The sequence below is a fragment of the Haliaeetus albicilla genome, chromosome 21 (genome assembly GCF_947461875.1).
Source record: "Haliaeetus albicilla chromosome 21, bHalAlb1.1, whole genome shotgun sequence".
Classification (NCBI taxonomy): domain Eukaryota; kingdom Metazoa; phylum Chordata; class Aves; order Accipitriformes; family Accipitridae; genus Haliaeetus; species Haliaeetus albicilla.
In genome coordinates, this window is record NC_091503.1 from 3367506 (window position 1) to 3393918 (window position 26413).

The window sequence follows — 26413 nt, forward strand, 5'->3', positions numbered from 1 at the left end:
GCATAATGGGACATATGATATAGTAAGGTCAGTTAACAGGAAAAGATACTCCAGGTTATGGTCTTCTCAAAAAAAATAATAAAAAGAAATACACCTTTTATACTCAAGTTACACAAGCTGGTGGAGGAGAGGCTTTGGGGGAGGAGTTGTATGTATTGGCTGCTATTCTTGTAGCATTTTAACAGAGAAACTGAAAACATTCAGTTATTTGCAGGCAATTCATGTAAAAACAGCATCTTAACAAGTTCCACTGCCTTCTGTTAAACCACGTTAAGCTCTTTTCACAGAAGGTTACAGCTTCCTAACTCTTCTTTTTTTGTGTAAGTTTTCTTGTTCTAAGATAGCACCCTGGAAAAAAAAAACCATGTTTTTACATCAGCAGTCAAACATCTGTTGTCTTTCTTGCCAAAGTAGGATATCTCATACCCTCTGACAGCAAAAACTAAAATAACTACTGCAGTTCTCAGAGTGATTGCAACGCAAATAACAGCTTTACCAAAAAATTAAAGGGCAATTTCCATTTCAAATAATAGCTCTAACTGAAAAATATTTTAACCATGTTGTTCTTCCCACTCTTTCTTCTGCCAGCTTTTCTAGTGTTGGTCCAATAGTTCTTCTTAGTTTTGGATATATGTTTTAAAGACTGAATATGCAAGTAAATACCAAGAAATTTCTATTTCTATTCCAGACTTCACAGGCAAATTGAGATTGGCAATACGCACTTGCTGTTTAGTTTTAAAAGCCCAGATTTTAATTTTCCTTTTTCTATATTAATATACAGACATAATACATTCTCACTTACACTAGATGTTTTAACTTCATCATAAGAACAAAAGGTATAGAAAAAGGTAGTGTAATAGTTGGAAAAGTTTGAGGGAAAGCTGCGTATTGCAGATTAAAAGATACCTGAAGCTCCAGTAAATGGTACATCTTGGGATCCACAGAAATGTCAAGAACTATGTCTTCTTTCTTCATCTGTTTAACAGAGCTTTTATTTTACACAACTGATAAGCAACTTGTCTCATATGAACCCACCTCTGCAGCATTGGGCTTTTAAGCCATGAGTATGTTCTAAAAGCCTTCAGATATTTGTATACACCTATAATGCTTATGCAATGCAAACATGATAGTTAAAAACTAAAATGTTGTATATGAGCACTAGTCAAGCTCTATTTCAAGAGTCATTAGGAAGCCACTTTGTATGTCTAGCTCCAGGTAATTAGAACAGGGTAACTGTCCAAGCAAGAAATGAAAGAAACCCCACACATAATAGAGAAAAATTGAACTTTCTACAATATTGATTTCATTATCAAAAGGATTTAATGAAGTTCAGAATGAGAAATAGGTTCTCTATAAGCCAGTCTGTACATATACCATAACAACATACTTTTGATAAAAAATTCCTTTTCAATGATGACTACTGTACTTACTGTTAATTTGGAATTGTACTGCTTACTGTGTTAAAAACTTGGCTTTTTCTTCTTCCTTATGATCTCTGAAAGCGGAACAAATCACAACGGTGAGAACAAAAAGTTCAATTGGAGTGACCTATGAGCTAAAAAGTATGAATGTAGGCACAGAGCTCGGGGAAAAATTATTTCTGTAGAAGAGTTTGGACGACAAGATCTTTCTATGTAGTATAGCCTGCACAGCATAGCGTATATTTGAAAGATTAGGTTGCTTATTTTAAAATACTTATAAAATTTACCAGGAATTTCAAAGGATTCTGATGAAGCCTTAATACCCCCACTTTATTCAGAAAACTGTTTTACCGTTAATTTCTAAGAGAAATTTGTGTAACATTTGTTTTTAAATATTCTCCAAAATACATGTATTTATCATGCCAAATATCAGAAAAAAAAGAAGAAATACCTTCTGCAATCCTGCATTTTCCAGACCTTCAAATTTATAGTGCTCCATGCTTAGTAACAGCACAATTAATGTCTGTGAATGGTTTTTCTTGAGTAATCCATTCAGTACCAATAGCAGAGCCAAATATGGAGAAAGTACATCCATGTTCTACAGTATGTCAGGGCTGCTTATTTTATTGATATTCCTTTCCATAGAAACATTTTATTACCCACTTCTGCTATAAAGATGAGTAAAAAACAGTTCATATTTTCACCTGTGTGAAGCCATACTTCAGGGAGCAGCAAGGGCAGGCTGCTTGGAAAGGAAAGCGGAGCTGGGAGCCAAGCAGGGTGAGCACCGGAATGAAAAACCAGAGCAGGTCCGTGACAGCAGCCAAGGCCAGCTAACGTATCGGTGACTGCCAGATGAGGCTTAATAACAAGGCAGATCTGAGGTCACGCTAGGAAGATGAGTTAGCAAGGTAGGGCCTGATCTGATGAGGGTAACGAGTCTGCCACGGATCAATGATTGCCAGGCAAGTCTGTAGTAATGAGGCAGGTCCAATTCCAGCTGCACCAAGTTGTCCCCCAGCCTGGGCAGCAAAACCCCTGGGAAAGCAGGCTTATGCATTCTGGCCCCTGACATGATACTGCATTTCAAAAAAGCTTTTCACTGAACTTTCCCACGCCTCCTCATTCCATTCCTGCTGGTGGCTTTGCAGACACCTACAGAGCTAATGCCAAGCCTCTTAAGAAACAGAGCTAACAGAACAGAAATAACAGTGAGTGCCAACATCAATCGCTTCAATGATCTAACAGTCTTTGGCATAACTAGGATCACCAGTGGGTATTTATTTGGGGAACTACACTTTTCCCCACCACTCTCACAGAAAACCACATTCTGAAAAAAATGTGCACAGTTCACTCACTGAGAGTTACTATGGGGTTTGACATCTCCACTGTACCTACAGCAATAATGGTACAACAAATCCACTGCTGCAAAGGTGGCATTTGAAGTGTACGTGCCTTGAAAATTCTCAGTGGGAATGACCTGCACAAGGACGAACTGTGTACATCTCCTTCAGAGAGGAAGGTCTTGGTGAAAGACACAAGTCCACAGCAACTCATAACTCCAATGAGCATCTGGTGGATCTCCTGGAAGTCTGAGCGGTGCTCCAAGGTCCAGCAAAGAACAATTCAACCCTCCCAACTTATATTTATTTACTGTCATGTCTAAATTACAAATATTTCCTGAAGGAGATTTTCATACATTTGTTTCACTGTGAGTTATTTAAAAGAAAAAAGAAAAAAAAGAATTCCAAGATGGAAAGAAAATGGAAAGACCTCTACAACTAGAGTTTCAAACAGAATCAAGGTTCCACTTCAGCATTCATTTCTGCAGTCAAACCAGTTATGAAACTTAAGTCTCCACTAAAATAAAATTATTCTGTCTTCTAATAAATTTTTTATTTCTTTAAATATTAGCTTTAGTCAAGAGATATATTTAGTACGTTTATTTAATAAACTAATTAATGCACCCTTCAAATTCCATATATTGATTTGACATAAAACTGAAAACAGCTTCTCCATTGCAGCATTTATGTATGACAGATACACCAGAAATATTGGTTCTTTCTGCTTCCTCTTCTGCAGCACCTGTTATTGTGAATGACTAATGGACCACTAAGATACATGACCTACTGGACTCAGCAACAAAAATACACTGGATTTTGGATTATTAAATAAGTGTGCTTGATGTGTGAAGCCAATAGCGTTCAACTATATGGAGCTGCTAACATTTCTTCCTTAAGATGGATTCCTATGTGAAAAGTTTCCTGTCTAGCCGAGACACCAAAAAGGCTGCAGCACATAAGTAAAAAAGGAGAAAGGAGAATAAAGAGAGAGAACTATATAAAATTAAAACATTGCAAAATTAGAGGCAGAAACAAAGCTAAAATTGATGTCATAAAACTAATAACCTTGATGAAGATTGACTCAAATCTGGTGCACTAGCACATGAAAAAATATCCAAGCATTCTTATGGAACTATTTTCTTCCTATCCATTACATATTTATAAGTCATGAACCAGATAGTAAGGAATTCTGGCAGCTGTAAAATGCTTGTTTTCCTATGCAACACAATAAAATTGTTCTCCAAGTGGTGAAACAGGTGTGACATTTTTCCAGTCTCACCTACCTTATTTAGACAGCAAGCAAACTAGAAACTATCAGCTCGGAGATAAATCTTGGAACATCATCTTGAGGGCTATTAACTAATATGAATGAGCAACTGGGCTTAGCTTTCCATAGATACACACACCCAAAAAATAAAAAAAGCTTTACCTTTAGCTGCTTGAAGGTAAGCCCTGATACAAGCCTGTTTACCACTGAGAAGTAACAATGTTCAAGTCAATCTTTATTCAAGGTAAAATTACACACACAATAGTGAGATAGGAACATTAAATATTTGTCATGATTTGTCAAGACATCAAAGGTAGTACTTCAATCTATTTACCAAACTTAATGCTACTCTAAGACTTAGCATTTATAAGCCTGTTGTAGAGGTTTATTGAGAACAATTTTCTAAAAATACCGTAATGGAGTCTATGCCTTAGAAAAAATATTTTTAGAGGTGATTCATTGTATAGCTAACTACATATTGATGTTTACATTTAACAACAGAAAAGAACCCTTAGAAACCTTTTATTTAACACTACTTGACATCACACAGAAGTGCTACCCCACGCAGTACCCAGTGCTCTGGAGGCTGAAGGGTTTTAAGATCCACAGCAGCAATGTAATTCATATCTGTTCGAATGGTCTTTTTGTAGACTGGACATGAATACAAACGTGGATCTTTTGAAGCTGAAAAGAGAGAAGAGACATAAAACCCAATGAAACTAGGTTGAAAAAACAGGGAGGGCCCTAAGGGACTTGGCAGAAGGCAAATGTAAAATTGAATTGAAGTTCAATAGCACACAGGTCTCCATCACCACCAAAGAAAACTGTTCACTACGGTGTTACTGCCAGCTGAAGACCACATATGGCTTGAAATTTCTGTAGGTTTAAGATTTAACATCAGCACCTAGGAACTGGATGTAGCAAGAAATGTAAATGGACACTCTAGTGTGATTAGCGTTATTGTTAGTTCAGTCTGCCTACTGAACATTACTTCTTATCAATATATTATTAATGTATCAAAATAAAAAATGCCCTAGTTTGAACAACCTATTTTGAAATGCATTTAGTTATTTCAGAGTATAAATTGTCAACTCTGCTGCAGAATTAGAACTGTAGTCTAGACATGCTTAATACTTCAGTGTTCATTATTTAGCATCTTGGCTGCTTTCACAGTGATCATGCCTCTTACAAAAGATCAGCTACACAAAATCCTGGGAAAACAGCATGTAAGCAGGCTTTGCTTTTAGAGGTGGAATTCTTTCCAACAGAAGTTTCCAATTTTACATTCAACAGTTGATAGCCCTATTCTATCTTACATCCCTATTCAACAGCATTTCCTATTTTATATGCAAAAACCCCCACATTAGCATAAATTACACATTTTCATAAAACAGCACTGTCCTTCAGCCCTGTAAGTTTCCTTTCCATTCTTACACTCCTTTTCTGCCTCAAAGACAAAACATTTTCCACCACCTCATTTCACCTCTTGCTTGCTTCTGTTAGCTCAAAAATAGCCTTGTACAGAAAAAAAATATGTATTTTTATAAACATACATGTTACATATATAACATGTTATCTGTAAATACCTTATACAAGATACACTTTTAAAATATGTATGTTGTGCATACATACTTAAGTTTTATATTACATATATATCATATATTATATATTTTATATATATATTATATTGCCAATGAAAGACTGAATGCAAGCATATTTGTCAGAGGCGGCAGAGAACAGCTCATCTGTAATGGGTTTAAAAAGTTATTGACACCATTAAGACCAGAAGATAGAGACCTATCTAAATATTAGGGGAAAAAAAAGGGCCTATTATCAATTACGAAGGAAGGCTGAAAGCTCACTTTATATGGAAGACTGGGAAGTCTCCCCGTTGAAAAAGATTCAGTATATATACAATGAATAGCGACAGCCTCATGAAATCCCTAAAGCCTGAAAGACTTCCATGCAGTTGAATAAAAAGTTACACTGAATTCTATCAAAATAACATCCTTTACAATGCAGTTACTTACTGTTATTCTCTGCATATATCCTTATAACCGGCATCATCTCGAAGAGCACCTTGGGCTTAGATTCAGTCAGTCTCATGTTTCTTCTGTCCCAACCAGCTCCTTCCAAATACAGCCCATACACATAGACACCTTCCAAAGGAGGGCTTGTGATATCATCCTTCATCCATTTAGTGACCTCATTGCACAGCACTACACTGTCAAGAGCCCATCCTTTGTTAGCCCTTGTTATTTCCTGCCCCAAACAGATGAAAGTATGGCGGTTACATTTTCACATGTGCACACAGCCATTTTTTCCAAGCATTTATTAGAAATACATTTGTATGGTCACAATTTATCTTCTTCAATACAAAAAAATTCAATTTTTATGATATCCATGTTTACAGCAGTTTGACTTCTCTCTAAGCTAGTGATGGCATCTTACTACAAAAAAGCTTTCAGTACTTTATCCACTATATTTGATTTTGAATCTTTCCATTACATACAATATCTTAAGACCGTACCAAGTAACATGACCACTGAATGCCCATGGTAACTGGCTCCTGCAAATATGAAAATTTCACAGCTTTCATGAGATGAGAAAACATTAACTGCATGTGCTAATGTTCCAATGTTCCAATGACAAAACCAAAACGCATAATTTGCTGCATATTTTCTGGGGTTACCTTCCTTTTCCTGTATCTATACTCTTCATTAACTGAGCATAATGATCAAGAGCTCACTCAGCTCTAAAGCTACATAAAGAGACTGCAAAAAACTAAGAGAACACTTGAAGATAGACGTGCTTAAGATTCAGCATATACTTTAAATTTAGTCAGTCAGTGCACTGGGCAACACTGCTTTATCTTGCCCGATCCCCTACTATCCCATGCCATTAAGCTATGCCAGACCTAAGTTTTATCCCAGTCTTGTAAATGTTTTCCAAGGTCTTTGTTTGAAGTAACAAGAATTATTGCTTGTACCATAACACAGTTAATTAGCTTTAAAAGAGCAGAAGGGTTATAGTTCAATGATCATTCTGGTTCTTCGTCTTTCTCATTGCTATTTGTTCCACCACATAGCAAAGCCCAGAAAGTCACTTTGGTTTTCACTGGGGCCATTAGGTTGTTATGTACCCACATTCTCTTTTTAGGAACCAGAGAAGTTCTGTAGATTCTGTTTCAGATCCTGCTATTAAACCCTTGCCACGAGCTTGGGTCCAAAAGAAAACCCCAGTTTAGGATTGTCTACTCAAAAGAAATATCTTGTTCTATAATTCCAAGGCTATATGCCTGCAATTTTAGTAAAAGCATGTCAACAATTAGAACTTCAGTTTGACAGCTGAAAATTACACTACCCAGACCTCAGAGTAAGAGGGGAGATTTTCTTTCTTGGCAAATCTTCATTCTCTCCTCCAAAAGTTAGCTTTTTTTCTGAGGTCCCATTGGATTCCCACCTGAGTACTCCTTCCCAGTTTTACAGATTCCAGACAATTACTGTCTCCAGTATTTATTTATAAATTTATTTATAAATACAGAGGTATTTATTGCCTCCTTTTAAAGTAAAAAGTAGCTCAATTGTCAAATGCAACTAGCCTGCTGAGAAACCAACACAATCACCAAGTCAACAGAGATACATATATTAACAAATACATCAAACTTTATACTTAGTACATCAATAAAGGAAATACTTTTCCACTTCATGAAGAGAGACTAAATCAGCTACTGAACTGCAGAAGTGTAATTTAAGACTAATTCTGAATAGCTGTTCTGGCAAGTCTCCAGCCAGGTAGTACTAATCACAGACCAAAAAGGAGGGGGGAAAAAAGGAAAATAAATTCATGAGCTTAACACCTTTTCTCAGATATATCTCAGTGGTAACATGAGACATTATTTCTCCAGTCTACCTTATTAATGTTGTAAGGTAACCCCTACATACATGGGGCTCGGTCAAAGTAGGAAATATATTTTAACACATTAGTGGTTGACATACTGAGAATGTATGTGCAGAGGAAGAACACTTCACTCAGGAAATGCTAGACAGTTATGCAGTCACGTATCTTCCCTGCTGACATGATGGAGCCATGTGTATAGCTCAGCCTTCATCACACGATATATATATTTTTTTAAAAAGTATATCAAAGAATAAGCAGAGCGAGACTTTAAACACAATTTACCTGCCTTATTGCAGTTAAAAATCCTTGAGGATTAAAAAACCCCGTCATCCAGAAGCAGTTTGGTCGGCTTTCAAAAATCCAATTGTAAAACTGGTGGTTTCTTTCTAAAAGCTCAGTAAACCAGAAACCAAGTGTACTGGAAGCCCAAGATGCCTAAAAATAGTAAACAGCATGTTCATTTTTAAATTTTATTCAACATTTTTAAAGCATCATATTCATGTCAATAAAAGGTAATTCTTCACAAGGTAGTAAACAACATAATATTAGCAAAGCATATTTAAAGCTCATTTTTCATATCTTAACTTCTAACCTGATAGTAGATAAATGTTGCACCCCACTGAAACCTGAAGCAAATTCTTGATCTTTTCAAATTCATGCCTACTGTTCCATTTACACGTGCTTAATGGTCCCAGTGCTAATTGTCCATTTTATGATGTTTTTGCAAAATTAGATAGCTGTGTAAACTAGGAAGAAATAGTGTATGCATGTCTCTCTAAAGCCACGGTCAATGCATCAAGATAACAGGATTTCTGCAAAAACTATTCTGCTTTTTTCTGAGAAAAGCTAAGGAAAGTTGAGCTTGGACTATGTGAAGATTAATGATGATTTTTCTCTTTGAATAGTTGTATCATACTTGTGCTGTGAAGCATCTACTTAGGTCTAGGTTTTGTACCATGAAAACACTTTGTCAATAAACACAACAGAAGCAAACCCCAAAAAAACCTCACTGTTTTTCCTTCCATCAGTTTCCAACAGCTGTAGTTGTCCCTGAAAACAATTTCCATGGGGAGAGGCTGAGACAGCTGGGATTCTTTAGCCTGGAGAAGACTCAGAGGAGATATTATCAATGTTTATACTTCATGTGTGGAAGATGGAAGAAGATGGAGCCAGATCCTTGTCAGTGATAGGAGAAGAGGCAATGGGCACAAGACAAAACATGGGAAATTCCATCTAAACTTAAGTGATTTCTTGTTTGCTTGATTGGTGGTTGGTTGGTTTTTACTGTGAGGGTGATCAAACATTGGAACAGGTTGCCCAGAGAGATTGTAGACTCTTGATTCTGGAGAGTCCTAGGAAACCTGCTCTAACTGACCCTGCTTTCAGAAGTGGGGCTAAACTTGACTATCTCCAGACATCCCTTCCAGCCTCTACTATTCTGTCATTCTATGACTACAAGTCTTAATCTCAAAGAAAAGCGACAGTGTAGTCCACTATTTTTTAAAATCCATCATCACATTTTAAATTATTCTCTTCTCTCTAGCTTTTTATCTTGCCAATATGCAACAGGCTGTTAAAATGGGGAAATACCTGCATCTCTCACATTCGTTTCTATTTTTATAAATGAAAAAGGGCTTGTTTTGGCTGTGTTTATTTTAGCCCAAAATCTACTCCAGCAGTTGCACAGTCCTGGTTAACACTCGTGTTTCAAAAAAGTATTTACTGTATGTCTAGTAGTTTAATCTAGCTCTACACAAATAACTTTTTTTTTTCCCCTTACAAAACAAGTGATGTACACCTACTTTTTTCCAGCTAGCAGGAATCCTTCCATCATACATGCAGTCTAAAGCATCCCTCAGATTTTCACTCATAACGATTGTCCCATCAATGGCAAGTTTTAAATCAGTCAGAGTACTTCTCACTAAGGAAATAACTCTCTGCATTCGTTCAATCTCCTGTCGCAAAAATATGTTCATAGGCTGAAAAGGTCCCATGTTCTTTAGTTTCTCTTTTACCTGTAAGTAGAAAACCAAAGATCCTTCAACAGAAGTAAAAAAGAGAGATTAGGCCCCAATACATTTTTTAAGACATAATACTTTTATTTAGGAAGTGAAATAGTCAGTTTGACATTCTCCTTGAATCTTCTGCAAGACAAAAATACAGGATTTGTTCCAAAAGAAATCTATGATGCTGAGACTGGCTACATTTTTAGTCTAACTCAAGATTTAGTCTGTATGTCATTCTATGAGCTAACATCATTTAAACAGCACGTAAGCCATACCCTATTTCAAGTATTTCAGCTTTAATTCCAACAGACAGTTGCCAAGGTTCACTCTGCACAAATCAAGAGTGATTGCCCCAGCCACTTTGCCTCAGCATAGTAGCGCTATTTATCAGCAATGCCTGGGAAGTATCACAATGCCAGGAAATCTTATATTCTAATAAAACTTGCTGATGTATTTTTCACCAAAAATTTAAAGTTAAGAAATTAACAACTGTATGGACATAACTAGAAATTTTGTAGTCAATATGGTCCTATTGGGAGATAGGTGAAAAAATTATATATAACAGGTATTGAATCCTATACAGGGTAACAGAACAGCCCTGTTCTTAGTAACATGCATAACCTTTCTATCAGTACACAAAAAGGAATTTAAATAGTTTTCACCATGTGAAAAAGCTTAGTGCTCCACATTCGCTTTTATTAATACAGACTAAATTTCAATTTGTCCTTTCTGATCAGAGCTAATCTGCCCAGGAAGAGCTCTTGTAAACCTCACAGGGCCTATACAATCTAACTGTACCTATACAATGACACTATATAATATATGTCATTATTAAGCCACATATCTATTCCTGGAGATGTCGAGTAGAATTTGAAGAGACTTGGACTAACAACTACAAGGAGATTTAGCCCATCAGTAAAGCAGTACCCTTCTGAGAAACTCAACAAATTGCAATCCTTTGCAGATCTCAGACACCTGCTTCAGCCTCTTGGAAAGTCATAAAGCTCAGGCTTCTAGAAAGACCGTAGGTCAGAAACTACGTCAAGTGCAAACTTTTGGAAGTGTGCTAGATAATCATCAGTATTCCAAATTCAGATATGTTAACTCATCTGTTCAGATAAAATATATTATCATAATTATGCCATTTGAGGAAAGGAATATCGTGTAATACAAAATGGGCTACAGAAAACATAAAACAACAGAAGTAAAACATGGATACCTGAAAAGAGTCTGTACTCATGAGCATAACCCACATAAGGGAAACTTATTACTGTGTAAAAACAGAAAAGAGGGCATTAGATAGTACAAGTCTCCTTGCTCCTTCTCATAACTCAGCATCCTGACAGGAGAAATTTGGCCTTCATAAGCCACCTAACCTTGTATCAGGTCCTCATGCTAACCTCCGTTAAAGAGCAAGTAAAATGGCAGAAGACTAAGAATAGGAGATTTCACTCTCAAGAAGGAGATGACAGGCAAATTATCTAATTAATAAAACATCTTACTGCCTAGATGAGCAGGTGGCTACTTCAAAAATCTGTTAAAGTACAAACACGGGTGTGAACTTCTTTCTGATGACACATTGGTGTGATTCACATCCATTTCCTAACAAAAGTGTTATAAATGCTTTATTACTGACATAACTGATCTTACTTGCTTTTAAGCTTTCGCAACTATAATGAAACACAAAAGTTCAGCATCCCCCAATACAGGAAATACAGGAACCTTAACTATTTTAGAAGCATTTTCCTCTTATTTATTTGAAGCTCATAACCAGTCTCACCTACAAAGAAGTATCATGTCAGCACCCTGAAATTCTAGGGCTCTAAAGAACAACTAAAAACTATGGGAAGACCCAGAAACAACACAAATTGTCCAAACACTCAATTAAAGTGTGGTCTCCAGGATGGGGACACAGAATACAGTTGATTGGAGTGTCCATGCATCTAGTCATCAGTAAGTGTTTTCAAACTGTAAGAAAACCCTCTCACCTTGCGAATCAATTCCATCTTCCACAAACAGAAGGAAAGTTTCATTTCAGAAAGAAAGAAATGACTGCAAGGCAGCAGGTGTCCATTAAAAATATAATTACATAGGCTATTATGTGTTAATATGGATCCTGAGGTACTAACACTAGGCTTCAATCAATGAAACCTTTCACTTGACAAGCTCTTCAGCATTCACTTCACTGAAGAAAGCAACCTAAAAATATCTTCAGGATGTAAGGTGAATCCCAAAGTAATACACATATGAAAGCTGTAATACTTTTAGAAGCATGAATACACTTGCAACACGACCTTAGTTCTCCACAGTGTCAACAACCTTAGTTAAAAGCTGATGATCCTACCTCCCCCATAGTGCAAATGACAACTTAAGCATTGAGTGGTTTAATATTTTGAAAAAGCTCTTACAAAAGCACTTCAGTGCACATTTAGTGACTTCATTATAAATGTTAAGAGTCTGGTCAGACTCCTTTAAAGTATGTTTTTGAAGTATTGCCTGTATGAATTCAGACATGCTTTTAGAAAAATTAGTATCATTACTTTTTTTTTTTTTTAATCCACACAAAGCAAGATGGAGCAAATGTTTTTGATAGAATTTCATTAACTCACTTCAAATGGTACATAATCAGCAGGAAGCTTTTCCAGCATATCATCAGCCAGTCTGGTTACAACTGCCTCTCGGGTTTCACCTCCTCCATCAGAGCTATCTTTAGGCTGAATACTGAGGATGATGTCCAATACATCTTTGGAAAGTTTACTTTGGTAAGTGATATCTGCATTGGGGTGCAAACCAAACACCTCTGGTGTGTCGTAAGCAGGAAGACTCTACATAGTAAAATATAAAAAGAGCACAACTGGAGATGCATTTATGAGCTAATCCTTGAAAAACAAACAAACAGCAAAAAAACCCCAACCCAACCACAACAAAACCAAATAACAAACACACAAAACCCCAAACCCTTACATTGTAAAATAAGAGGCTAGATGTCTTCAAACAGTCTTAGGGCAAGTAAGTTGCTGTAATCTGTTTATCATGTCACAGCCCAAATCACACCAAGGTTAACAACAAATTCAGTTTTAACCTCTATCAGCTTGTACTTTCATACATCTACACTTTTTATTTCTGTGAGGTTGTACCCCATGTCTGGAACTCCATTCTTTGCCCTCTTTAATACCTGTATGCCTTTGGGTATGTCCCTCAAGCAAATCACATGAAAAAGATTCCCGTCATGACAATGATAACATTGATGACAACAATTAGTTATCACTAATAAATATGCATACTGTTAGAAAACAAGAAAGAATCTGTGAATAAAAGACAAATTACAGGTACACAGAAGGAAAGACAAAATATAGGGACTCAGGAACTTGTGAGAAACAAGTTAATTGGTTTTTTTGGTGTTTAAAAGCTTTCATTTACCAACCTGTATGTACTGAAGGTATTGATCCACTGTAGTACATTTGGGAATGCTGTATCCTTTGTAGAAGCTGAATTCCTGACTGAATGTATTTTCACTGAACCAAACCTTTACAAAGGTGTTCATGAGTCTTTTGTCATAGTCATCTGTCACACGGCCACCATACTGGATCTCACCTATCATGTAACAAACAGTACTCCAGGAGATGCCCTAAAACCAAGCAGAAAGCACTGACTTCAGCTAATCCTCTTCTCACCTATTTACATCTCCCTTAGTAAGAACAGCTGATATACCAAGTCCCGCATCTCTGTCCCTTTTGGAAGAAAGTTATTTTCTTACTACTCTTTTTTCCTATAACCATGCATTCCCAGAACACCTTCAATGATTCCTCAAAATAGAATTCATCAACACTAATTCAAGATGCTACTCCAGCATCTGAGCAAGAGCGATACAGCTAAACTCCAATCATGCTTTCAACTTCACATAAAATGCCGATTGCAAAGTGATCTGCCACAGACCTCTACATGACAACTGACCATATGAAAGTGAGGAATGTAAGAGGAATTCTTACATAATCATTTAAAGCCACTTTCAACTTCTTTAGGCTGCCAAGATAGGTTGGAGGAGCCAAATTTTATTATTTTTACTCAAAACAGATTTAAACAAAAGAATATTTTAAATACAGTGGTCCATTTTTAACTCTCTGACTTAATTAGCATTGAAAAGAAGGTCTGTACTTCTAAGGTTTATATTTCTGAAGTTTTCAGGGGAGACAGCTGCGAGGGTTTTTTTTTTTTGTTGTTTTTTTTAATGAACAGGTTAACATAGAAATTTAACGTGCACAGGATTAAAAGCCTAATTTAAGCATGCTGGTCTACCGACATGTATACTTGGAATGTTGAATGTCTGTGGAAAGAAAGAAAAGAAGAATTTGAAATCATGTTGGTGTTTCAGTTATTGGGAACTATGTATATACCTTCCACTACTAGAAAGATCCATCACCCTAACCCACCCTCCCCACAAAGACATTAATTACCTTCTTCGCATCCAAGCCATCCAAGTGGTTTTGAATGAACTGCACGGTAGCATTGAAATCAGCTTGATTAAACTCATAGGGTATATTCCAACCCAGAGATCCAAACTTGCGTCTTTCTTGAACAGTGGAGTGTAGAAAGGCTACAGAATACAACATTGGTTTCCACTGTACCATGTCACTGACATCTAGTAAATCCTGGCTGACACCTATTGATTGTAAGTGGGCTTTATAAGAAACACAGTAATAGTATTTTTCAAAACTACTTCAAATCAGTGCTAAAACATCATTCCTAGAGATACTCAGTTGGCTCTCTGCCTCTCCGAAGAGTAAATTATTATCTGACAAAGTGTTCTATGCTGGAGACCGTCTATAGCATGTTCTTAAGTTGCTCAAATTAAAAGAGTAAACTTCAGAAAAAACCAACCTATAATTTACTAATAGCTGCATCCACATTAAGTTACTTTCTGCACAGACTCTTTGACCATTATTTTATGCAATGTAAAGAGCACTTAATAGCCAAAGATTAACATGTTGCTTTTCTGCCAAAAGACACAAGAAGATTAAAAATTTAAACATTTTGAACTGAGATATTTGAAGCCAATCTTTCAGAAAAGAAAAAGCATTTCCTGTTTTGCTGTCCAATTAGTTCTGCCAACAAAACTGCAGCACAGCTTCTCTTCCTTTTTTTTTTCACAAATTCTAACTCAAACCAAGAACCAAGATGCATCTTGTCATCGTTCTGATCAGTTCCTCATACTAGGTTACACCTACTATCAGTGGCTACAATGTGACCACATAATAACATCAGAGAGTCCAAATATGAGCAAAATTTAAATCATTACCACTCCAGCACTCACCACTATATGTTCTCTTCAGTCCAGCTCTCAGCCCTTGTGGCGGTTCATTGGTAAACTTAATAGACATTTGAAGAAGGGTGATGGGGAACTGTTTGTGAATGTCCGTTGTCATCCACAGTCGAAAGCTTTCATGGACAGTCTCTGTCTCTGTTACAGCGTCCATCAACTCATACAAAAAGTCAAGTCCAAGGTGGCAGTTTTGCAGAAGTGCCCAACCTCCCTAGTTTAAAACAACAAAATATAAAGTTACCAACACAGTTTACAAACTGAAATTGCTAAAATCACTCTTTGTTTATGCTGTACATTAGGAACAAAGCCAACACATCTAAGCTGCAGCAAAATACAGCATGTTGAAGTGCTTATCAGATAAGAACCCTTAAAGGAAGAAATCTTCCACAGTCAGTTTTGCACCACTGGCTCACCAAATCAAAACCAAGACCTTAATCATTTGATTTCATGTACGTTTCATGTACAGAGACCAGTATCCATAGTAATGGTACGCAGGCAATTAACAAAGTAATTTTTCTCCAAAAGAAAGCACATATGAGCTAAGCTGTGGGCTGTTCCTTCTGGAGGCAGTTAGCTGGTTTGGTTTTATCGTCTAAACAAGTGGTCCTTACTTGTCCCATCTGGTCTTCTCAAGTAGTCCCTACCTTTTCCATGTCAGTATGCTTACAACATATCTGGACATGACTATGCTGACAACTGATAAACACTGATAAATCTTGACTTATATAAGGGTAGCTTATATAAACTACTCAGAAGTAGCTCCATAGAGCAAGCTGCTAAACCTTGTTCCTTACAAGGGTCACAGGCTTGGAAAATAACCAAATACACATACTTAATTAATCTGTTGCTATCAATCAATAGATATCAGACTTTCTCATATGAATTACCATACTTCACATAGACATCTCGCATACCTCTTCATTAAGAGGGTGAGATGGCAAGAGAACGTACCTCCATTTCTCTTAACTAAAAGGAGCTGCTCTTCCCTATCTTTTGAATGAGTTTCTTCTCATCTGATCTGCTAATTAGCTCTTAATGTGAAGTTGTCAAACGAGAATTTGAGGCAAGAGTCAGAGGAAAACTAGCTATGTAGACAGGGAAGAAGCTCCTAACAGGAGCACAAGAAGTTTAATCTGTTCGCATCAGCAGGCATAGCAGTACTACCACCTGATGGGCAAAGCATGCTGAACTGGAACATCTCAGCTTTTCTTTCTCATACAGGAAACTTTATTCCTTAATTCTTCCACATTTCACCTGTAAAATGCCCGTGCTGTCAGATTGTCCATCCCAGTTCAAAACCCAGACTACAGCAATACAAAATACTTTGCTATCCAGCCTTGTTTTTCTCAAGGTTATGTAACTATCAGTAGTATATTTGGAATTAATCTTCATTTAACAAAATATGTTTGAATTACTAAAAATACAAAACTGAAAAAATATTGTGAAATACTTGCTGAAGAATATTTAATATTCATGCAATCCAAACAATCGATTCAGCTACGTTCATCAGTCAGAAACCTACAACAAAAAACTCCATTTTATATGAAAAATACTTATGTCTGCACAGTATCAAAAAGCTTGTTATGGCCAATTAAATGTGAAAAGACAGTTCTATTAAGACACTTATTTATACAAATAAATATAGGTTCTTTCATCAGCATTAACTACCCACCAAACAACTTGATTTCATGACAGGATTTTCATTTCTAAGTGTTTAAAACAGATATAAACAACGTTCAGATTTTTGTCTCTTACATGAGCCATTGTCTGCTGTAGAAGTTTACGAGCATGGATTTCTTGTCCCTGGCCCATGGAAACATAACGTGTCTCTGTCTTCAGTCTTTTTCCCAAAGCAATAATTGAGTCCGTAGGATCAGAGCCCATGGAAAGAAAGCATATGAGAGGAGTACGTGGATCTGACTCTTCCCATGTCTTCTCCAAGTCCAAGATGACTCCTTCTGCGTATTTCTCCCCCATTGTGTCAATGATGTATTTTCTTGCCTATATTAGAAAGGGTAAATTTAACCTGTGATGTAATCATATAATACTGTTTTCTTCCCAGTGTAAATACAAGCAGTAAGTAAACCGAAGAGCAAAGGCTACTATAAATTTCTGTCAGAAATACAAATATGCAACAAATGCATTTTTACATTACAATATCATACTGTCTTTGAAGGTGTTATTTCTTACAACCTTCTAGGAGAAGTTAAAACTTAAGAAAATAATTATTCTACTACATATATCTGCACATATTGCTATATATAATACCTATAATTACAGCATAATAAAAATAATAACCTTACTAAACCTTTAGAATGGTTTTAATGATTTAAAGATGTTATCTCCATCAGATAGCATAACTCCCAACCTTAAAATCTAGCTTTCCTTTCCAAACATTAGAGAAAACAGGAGGAAGGAAGATATGCTTCTAAGTCATTAGGTCTTTCCCACCTTCATGCTTAAACAAACAATGACTTAATAGTAGTAATGATGAAAATAACTGTCACTAAGGAGAAGATACAGAGGAACAGCTGAATACCATCTCTGTTATTCCTTATTTATTTCAAAAATTGTTAGATTATCATTCCTTTTTATTAATAGAAAAGGCTCTTTCTTGTATTCTTTCCCACTACATTGCTTTCGTCTTAGACCAATCTTCCCCTTAATACCTCTGCGTTACTTCTCAAACAAAAGATATTTGGCATTTAGCTTTTGAGAAAGTATCAGTTTTCATAAAACCATCCTAAGATGAAAGTGTATCTTGCCCCCATTAACGGAACTGAGGAACTAATTTTGTATGATCTGTTTCAGACACATAGCATACAGCTGAGAGATTCATTATACAGTATCATTTAACTTTCTATTGACTGCAGTTACACCAATAATTGCTGAAACTTTCTCTGAATCCAGTCACAATGTCTAAAGGTTCACGTCCATAAAATTAATACCACATTTTTAGTGATGCATTCTGACTTCAGTAAATTGCCAACCATTGCTCTGAAATTGTCAGCAATTGCGTAATTTTTATTCTTTTGCACTGGAGATTAAGAGGAGGCTCCTAGAAGTTTCTGACTTCAGTAAATTGCCAACCATGGCTCTGAAATTGTCAGCAATTGTGTAATTTTTATTCTTTTGCACTGGAGATTAAGAGGAGGCTCCTAGAAGTTGATTTTTTTAAAAATAGGTCTAACCATTTAATAAACTTTAATTTTATATTTCTCTCCTTTCTAAATAGATGGCTTGACATTAAAAATTTTGAACAGACCTTAATACAGGTTTTTCTCAGGTGGGTCTAATTGTTCCATGCAAGAAATGGTTCCTCAGTTAAATTGTTTTCATGTTTTGTTTTCTCTCAACCAACTGAGTTCACAAAAAGATTTTAGTTCAGCCTAACATGAGGACATTTCTACAACTCCAGTGAGTAATATCAGCAAGGACAGCCAAAAATACCTTCTGAACTGATAAAGCAGAACTGAACAAACACATACATTTCCAGATGAAATCCCATCTCCATAATAAAATCATTGGCTAATATTCATTCAACATGTTGGAATAATTTTGCTAACACTGCCCTTGTAATAAATGCATAAATTGTCTGAAAAGAATTTCAGAAAATGCAACATAAAGGTCCATTACAAAAAGGAGCTTAGCATTAAATAAAAAAGTACTGAACTGCAATCCCAGAACTATTATTGTAGTGACACCTAAATAGTCTAAGTTGGCTACATAAATGTACCTGAGCTATGGTTCTGTCAGGACACCAAGATCTGATGAGAAGAAGATATCTGAAGCAGTCCAGGGATTGACCATAGCCACTAGGAACCAGTTCTTCTTCAGGATTCTCACTATCAAACCAGATTTTCCACTGTTTCTCTGCTCTGGAAATCTGCGGTTATGCCATGAAAGGAGTAAATCTCACTAAACAGACAAGTCACATTTCAACTGCCACTAGGTCACACACTCCTAATGAAGGTCAGAGACATGTAATCCACACACAAGCACTTGTTTAACAATGGCTATTCATATAAGTGTTGAATTTACTGAACATCCTTTCCCTAACTCTCACTCCAGGTAATCAGAGAAATATTGGAATGAGCATCATAAAACATAGTATAAGAAAGCACAACAGGGATGCAAGAAAGTATAACAACTAGAAGAAGATTCAAGTTGCATTATGTAAATTGGATAATATCGAGTTGTATCCCAATCTGAAAGTATTATAATTATATAGGGTGTGAAACATTCTACTTCTTTTAATTTTCCTGGGGTTTTTTAAGTCTTTTTATCAATACGGGTTGCTAAGCAGTTGGGGCCACAACTGTGACTATCTGCTGTCAGTTTGATTCTGTTCTATAAAACAACCCAGTTTCCCACCACATGCCTTGATCACTACCAGGCGATCACTGTCAAGCAAGGGATCCATTTTAAAAAGCTCTTACTTACTTGATCAAGAATATCCGAAAATTGTTTAAGCTTACTGAGCTCCACCAAGTTCAGCCAAGTCATATCCAGAATCCATTTAGCTGGCTTAGGAGGACAAGCTTTAAGGTCTAGAGAAGCACCACCTGCAAGAAATTAGGAATTGGTTATAATTAGAACTGTTGGAGACTCCCAAAAGACAAAAAAAAAAAAAAAAAAAAAAAAAAAAAAAAAGGACCTATTTGGAAAATGTAAACTAGATACTGCAAGACTATTTCACATGACTAAGTCTTCCCAGTCTGGAGAAAGACTTTTAAACTGTTAGCATCGCTTTCTGTTCATATTTGCTTGCTTGTCCTCCTGCAGTTACCAGATAAACTAAAAGATGTTTAGTATAATAATAATTTTTCTAAGTCAAACACATACCTGGTGCTATTTGAGCAGCAGACAAACATCAACTGAAAGGATACTTAACAATTTTTCTTTTAAATTCTCACGATTCTCAAAGCTATGTTTATCAATATTGGGTGTGCTGCTATAAATTAGAACTAGCATACAATGTTGTCTGTTACCAGAACAGAATGATAATCATGTGTTCTTTCAATTGACTGGCTTCTCATGTGCAAACAGAAGCAGCGGGTTGGCTAGGAGATATAACTACAGCTCTCAAATTTTCTACAATAATATAGATGCTCTACTTAAAATTGTTCCGTAGTTCCAACCTTTAATAAGTGTCAGAAATTCTTCATGCTTCACTCTGTTTCTTTGTATATCAATCTTCAATGTAAGTAATAACGTGAAAAGAAATTTGTGCTCCTCATACAGTCCTCGGGCAGCATATTTGAACACTTCATATGTCATATGTTCAATAATATTAGTAATCCTCTTGCTAGTTCTAGGGCTCTTGGTAGACCTGTTGGAAGAAAGGTCTGCAGTTGAAAGTCGATTTGCATAGGCTTTATTAAAAGGAGTACTATGTAAATGACGCAAAGCCATAGTTCAGAACTTTTAAAACATGAACAAAAAAATACATCACAAACACAGATTATCAGACAGCAAGCTATCAACAACTGTCAGATTGAAGGAGGAATAAAAAACAATTCCTTTCTAATCAAGCCTTTCTGCATAGCTGAAAATCAACACAGTATAATGGGTTTTGTTACCTAATGCCTAGTTTTTAAGGACCGTAAGTACATTTGAAGGTTCTTTGCCTTATTAAGTAACAGACAAAGGCTTATGGGTATTTAAACTGACAATTCCTGTCAAGATTGTATCAAGCAACACTTCTTTCTGCCATTAGTTTACAACAAATCTTTACTGTACTACAACCACCTTCAGGACTGAGTAAATACAAATGATACATATTGTTAGCTAAATTACCTGGCTAGGGAGCGGTCAAAAAGCCCCAAAAACTGCCGAAGCGAAGTTTGATACATCACATTGACCATGCTCATCTCAGTAATAAGGAAGTATAAGATGCTACCTCGAGTTGCAACTGAAGGATAAGAAACAAGACTGTGTTCAAAGTAGAAATGCAGAGCAGAAAACTTTAGTTCTCCACAAGTACAGTGAGTTTAACACTAATGCTAACTGAAGATCCTTGAGTTGCTCCATTCTGTACTGGCCAGAAAAATAATTAAAATGTTAATTTAATCCTCATTCATACATCAGAAAAAAAAAATAAATCTTTTCTGTAAGTAATGCATACTATGTAAAGCCCAGTTTGCAAATACGAGCATATTTGGAAGGCATGTGGATGATATACTGCAATATTCAGATTATCAGTAGAACGTACAAAAAAGTAAGACAGTTTGAAGTACTTTTTGAGTATCCAAATTTCTCTTTACAGACTTTTAGAGGAGTCATATAAAATCCAAATGAACTATATTGATTTAACTTCCCCAGAACTGATTTAACTTACTTTCAGCAGCCATTTTGTTTTAAATACAAAAGTTTTACAAAATCTGTAATGATTTCTGGTACACTAACTGTACCATTTTTACACATTTCCTACAACGCAGGTGTTACACTTAATTCCAGAGAACATTTTTTTTTCCAACTTTTTTCAGATGCTTTCACCTGTCAGTTAAAAGCCAAAAGATTGATGAAATGTGCTGACTATAACAACTTAAGGGTCTATGATGTGATAAACAAAGCATTCATCCAAACAGATACAAAAAGCATTTACGATTATACTGGCCCCCTAAAAGAATGTCAACATGTGAACTCAAAACATACAGTTACCTAAATACCCTAATGACAGGTCTCATTCACAGTCCGTAAAAAGTGTCAACATTTTAACAGCTAAGAAAGAACAACCAAGCCCTCCCAAGTTTCTTACCCAGTAGACTAGATGGACAGGTAGGCTTGTATATAGAGCAATGGAAAGTCTAGGGAGAGACTAGATCGTTCCATTTTATAAATTCCACACGAAGCCTAACATTGACTTTTTTCTCCACCATAGCTCAATATGACATTTCCTGGATACGTTTTACTTACAGAACACGAATCCTTCCCACCCATTAGGGTCTTCCTGATCTCATCCTACCATTTCTAAGTATTGCTGTTTTAAACGTATGCTCCATTCATTTGTCCTTCATCACTACCTTCACTTACCAGGTCTATACTCTTCACGGGCTGCATTGATCTGTACCTCCGTTTCAGCAGAAGTTTGCAGTTTCTGTGTTACCTCCTCAGCAGTCTTCTTAGTGTTACTCAATACAATTATTAGACTTTCATCATCTGCCAGAGAACTCTTAGTGCTTGTAAGTCGGAACAAAAGGTTATCTTCTAGGTCTTTAATCCTCCTTTTGTTCATGGTCACATCTTCAATAAGATCTGTTCTTTCTTTCTCTAATTCCTGTTGGAATACACAGCAATATTTGGAAAACAGAGGAGTAATCAAAAATGAAAACAAAAAAACCCAAGATAATGATTTTTAGAAGTACTGATCCTACTAAAACAGTGTAGGTCAAGAATAACTGTGTTAATTTGGGGAAAGAATTCCAGTGGTATTTCTGACAGCAGGTCTATTGCCAGGTTTCTGAACCTGCTACATAAGTATGCATTAACAAATGGTTTCAACAAATACTATGGAGCATGCTCATATCATGCCGAATTAGATGTTCAAAATAGTAACTGTTTTTCTTCTCTTTCTGTTTTGGACAAAGACAAGGGCTAACACCTTTCCAGGCACAGGATTTTATTTCACTCCATCTAATACCATCCTCTTTTATGCCCTGTTTTCCAATCATCATATTGAAAATATAGTCTTGGTAATAATGAACATCCTTAGTCAATGAATCAAGGATCAAATATTTCAAGAAGTGCATCTAAAAATACTCCTCCATCAAACAAGGATAACTTCAGCCTCTCACTAAAATGCTTCATTTATTAAGAAAAGAAAGCACATAGAATTCAAACTGAGTTTCTTCACTAGAAGTATACAAAAGGTATATTGAAACATCATCATCAACATCATCATCAAGTAGAAAAGATTTATTGGGACTGTTGTCATAGAATAGCGTAAATGTCATAACTTAGAAGATGTGCATACAGATTCAAAAGATTCTGACAAAAACTAATGAAAAAAAGACAAGAGAACTACAATTAACTCCATTTCAATCAACTGATGCCTAACCAAACTAAAGAAAAGCAGGTAGCAATTATGAAGCAAGACAAGCATTATGCAAGTTTGATGAAGCAGAAACAATTTTTAAAAGTATAGCATTAAAAGAATGTTAGCATCCAATTAAATAATTATCATGCAGAGAAATCATTCTAAGCCAAATTAAATTTCATGTTTTGCTGAGTTCAATTTAAAAGGTTAAACATATTTTAGAGTGCAATGCATTTAAAAAACAGAAAGCTGAGTTTTCCTCACAAGAAGAGCCTGAGAAACAAGTTGGAAACAGAATGACCAAACTAAAGCAAGTGAAGTAACCGTAGATGAAAACTTCAGTGAAAAATCCAACTACTAAGCTTTTACAATACTTTTTGCAGATCAGGAAGAGTACACAGTTGTATGTTTTCAGCATGTCTTAAAAAATTTCCAGCCATAACATCAAGGATGCAAAAAAAACCTAAGCCAAGTTACCATATACATAAATTCAAGGAACTTGCACCAAAGAGGCGATTTCAAAACCAATTATGGAATTGCTTTCACAAGCTGACATCATTTTACAGGCTGTACCAAAGAATGCTAGATCTTGTTAATATTCATAACATATAAAAGCTGCTATGTAGCTTATATCATTCTGTCACAAAATGATTCACAAGTGCAAGAATTTGCATCAACTGTTCCTTACAAAACCTGAGGCTTTTTCTACCACAAATCTTGAAATTTGAATGTGAAACTTCAAAAAGCCATAAATAGTTCACGTGTAACTACTAATCTGGCATTTCTATTTCTACAACAGTAAATAAGCAAGTTTTTTGTCAAATTACCTAACATACAATGTATCAAAACAATCCTATAATTAAAACAGTATAAGTTACACTACATTCAGATATATATCACGTCTCTCAAATCCAATTATTCCAAGAAATAGAGTAGAATTAAATTTATACAGATATACCAGCTGCCCTTTGACCTTCTTATGCTTAATTCACATCTTGCAAATTGGTTTAACATTCTGATGGAAAGGAAGCAATCAGTACCAGTATTCTCACCAGTAATCAATCAATTCTCCAAGATGCATGCCACACAGATTCTACCAATGGGCATACCAGACAACACAGGAACAGAAAGTCAGACTTTGCCAGATCTTTAAATGATATGCTGTAAACCCTCCTTCTCCTCTTCCTATGTCTGAATCTCATTCATTCTAAGTGCAGAACTGTACTGGAGACAGTGAAATGGCATGAAGGATCTAAATGTACACACAAACGTTGAAGAACACTAACTTCAGATAAATAATCTCTTCTCTTTTGCGGGGGAGAAGTTCCACACATACATTCTAACACTGGATATCACCAAGCAATCATACCGCTCAAATCATTTGGCAAATGGTCACACAGTTAAATAATTCCACCACCTCCCTACCAAAGCCTACAAGAAGGTAGCAAGAATCCAGACACTGAAGAGGGAAATCCTCAAATTCCCAAAGGTGCATAATTAGTTATTATAGGACAAAAAAAAAGGTTTTGGATGGTGGGATATGTCCAAATTGACTCTTCAGGAAACCTTGAACCACAGGGTCCAAAAACAGAGGCCAAGCAAACTGAAAAGTGGTAAGTATATTTTACAAAAGTCCCCCTGCCTGTCAAGTGGTCCACTTGTCATTTATCTGGAAGAACTCTCCCCAGACAGTTACAAATGAAGCAGTAGTGAGAAGACCACTCTGAGAAGCCCAGGTCCAGAGAGCACAGTATGTCCACCAATTAGACATTCCAAGTTAGTGGCAAAGATACCACAGAATAGTAGAATAATTTTAGTTTGGAAGGGACCTCCAGATATGAACCAGTCCAACTCCCTGCTCAAAGCAGGTCTAAATAGGTCAGTTGCTCAGGGCCATGTCCAGTTAAGTCTTGAACGCCTCCAAGAATGGAGATTCCACAACGTCCCTGGGTAATCTGTTCTTGGTTTTGACTACTCTCAATGCAATTATTATTTTTTTCCTAATATCTAATCAGAATTTCCCATGTTCCAACTTGCGTCCATTACTTCTCAGTCTACTGCTTTGCGCTTCTGAGAAAACTTAAGCTCGTATGTTTTCTGTGTCCTCCAAGCAGGCATACAGCAACTGCAATGACTGGAGGAATTTGCTGATAAAATTACTGTCATCTTGAGGAATGCACTGTATTGTAGGCCCCAGAAGTGAAGTTTGGCATTAGGCTTTGTGAATATACACATCACAGTGTGTTTCACACAGACAGTGATAATCCCATTACACAGTGGGTTGACAAGCTGTCACTGGTTGAAGCAAAGCTGATAGTGCAATGAAGCTGTCTGACAAAATATAAGCCTTCACAGACTGAGTATAATTTCTCTCATGAGATCCATGGACTGATCAGGAATGAAATGCAACTATTTGACATTAACAACATGACTGGAGCCATTAAGGAGGAACGTCTTACATTGGGGAGAGGTGGGGGAGGACAACAGGAGGACCTCAACAGATGCCACAATAAGGGAACAAACACATTTCTCTCTAGTGAAGGTAAACTGGAACTATTGCCAAAATCTTAGTAAATACACACAAACGGACCGTGTCTCATTTGACTTCAACATTACCTGACCTTATAATTACACAGGTTAGGTGTCCAATAGTTCAAAAGATACCAGCCAGCCTCCATCCAGAACTGCTGGCGGCTTGTTTACTGGGATTGTCAACCTGAACTTGGACTTCCTCAACTAATACATCTGCAATGTCAAAATAGGTAGTTAGCCCATTTCCCCTTGGAGCAAGGAAGTAACTAAGTCTGAATCCTTTGCACCAGGTTACATCACCATGAGCTCCACAAGTTTGTACACAGAAGATCAGTTTTTATTCCAGGCCCTTTTCCTTTTCACAGGCCATTCTCATGAGGTTATAACTCTTTGAGGCAGGAAAAATAAAGTGAGTATGGTACAGTTGCGACAACAAAGACAAACAGAAACTTCCACTTGAATGAGTCAATTGCTTCTGTGCCAGCTTTTAAACCATCATAAATAGGTTATATTAAGAACAAACACAACAGAGCCAGAAACTTACCCTGCAATATGGGAATAGAGTAATATGTTAAAATGAAAGTAA

The 26413-nt window shown here is 36.3% G+C and overlaps 1 protein-coding gene across 1 annotated transcript in view; it reads right to left on the reverse strand.

The window, feature by feature from the left end:
• Nucleotides 1-3046: 3046 nt before the first annotated feature.
• Nucleotides 3047-26413, reverse strand: part of DNAH5 (dynein axonemal heavy chain 5) — a 145222-nt gene continuing 121855 nt past the window's right edge. The window contains exons 66-79 of the mRNA XM_069808869.1: nucleotides 22293-22536; nucleotides 21057-21171; nucleotides 20399-20589; nucleotides 19701-19822; nucleotides 18994-19143; nucleotides 17013-17258; nucleotides 15249-15468; nucleotides 14392-14597; nucleotides 13362-13565; nucleotides 12547-12762; nucleotides 9734-9946; nucleotides 8214-8366; nucleotides 6062-6293; nucleotides 3047-4715 (exon numbers count right to left, since the gene is read on the reverse strand). Coding sequence (XP_069664970.1) covers nucleotides 4564-4715; nucleotides 6062-6293; nucleotides 8214-8366; nucleotides 9734-9946; nucleotides 12547-12762; nucleotides 13362-13565; nucleotides 14392-14597; nucleotides 15249-15468; nucleotides 17013-17258; nucleotides 18994-19143; nucleotides 19701-19822; nucleotides 20399-20589; nucleotides 21057-21171; nucleotides 22293-22536 — 2664 coding nt within the window. The 3' untranslated portion in view covers nucleotides 3047-4563. The remainder of the gene's footprint in view (nucleotides 4716-6061; nucleotides 6294-8213; nucleotides 8367-9733; nucleotides 9947-12546; nucleotides 12763-13361; nucleotides 13566-14391; nucleotides 14598-15248; nucleotides 15469-17012; nucleotides 17259-18993; nucleotides 19144-19700; nucleotides 19823-20398; nucleotides 20590-21056; nucleotides 21172-22292; nucleotides 22537-26413) is intronic.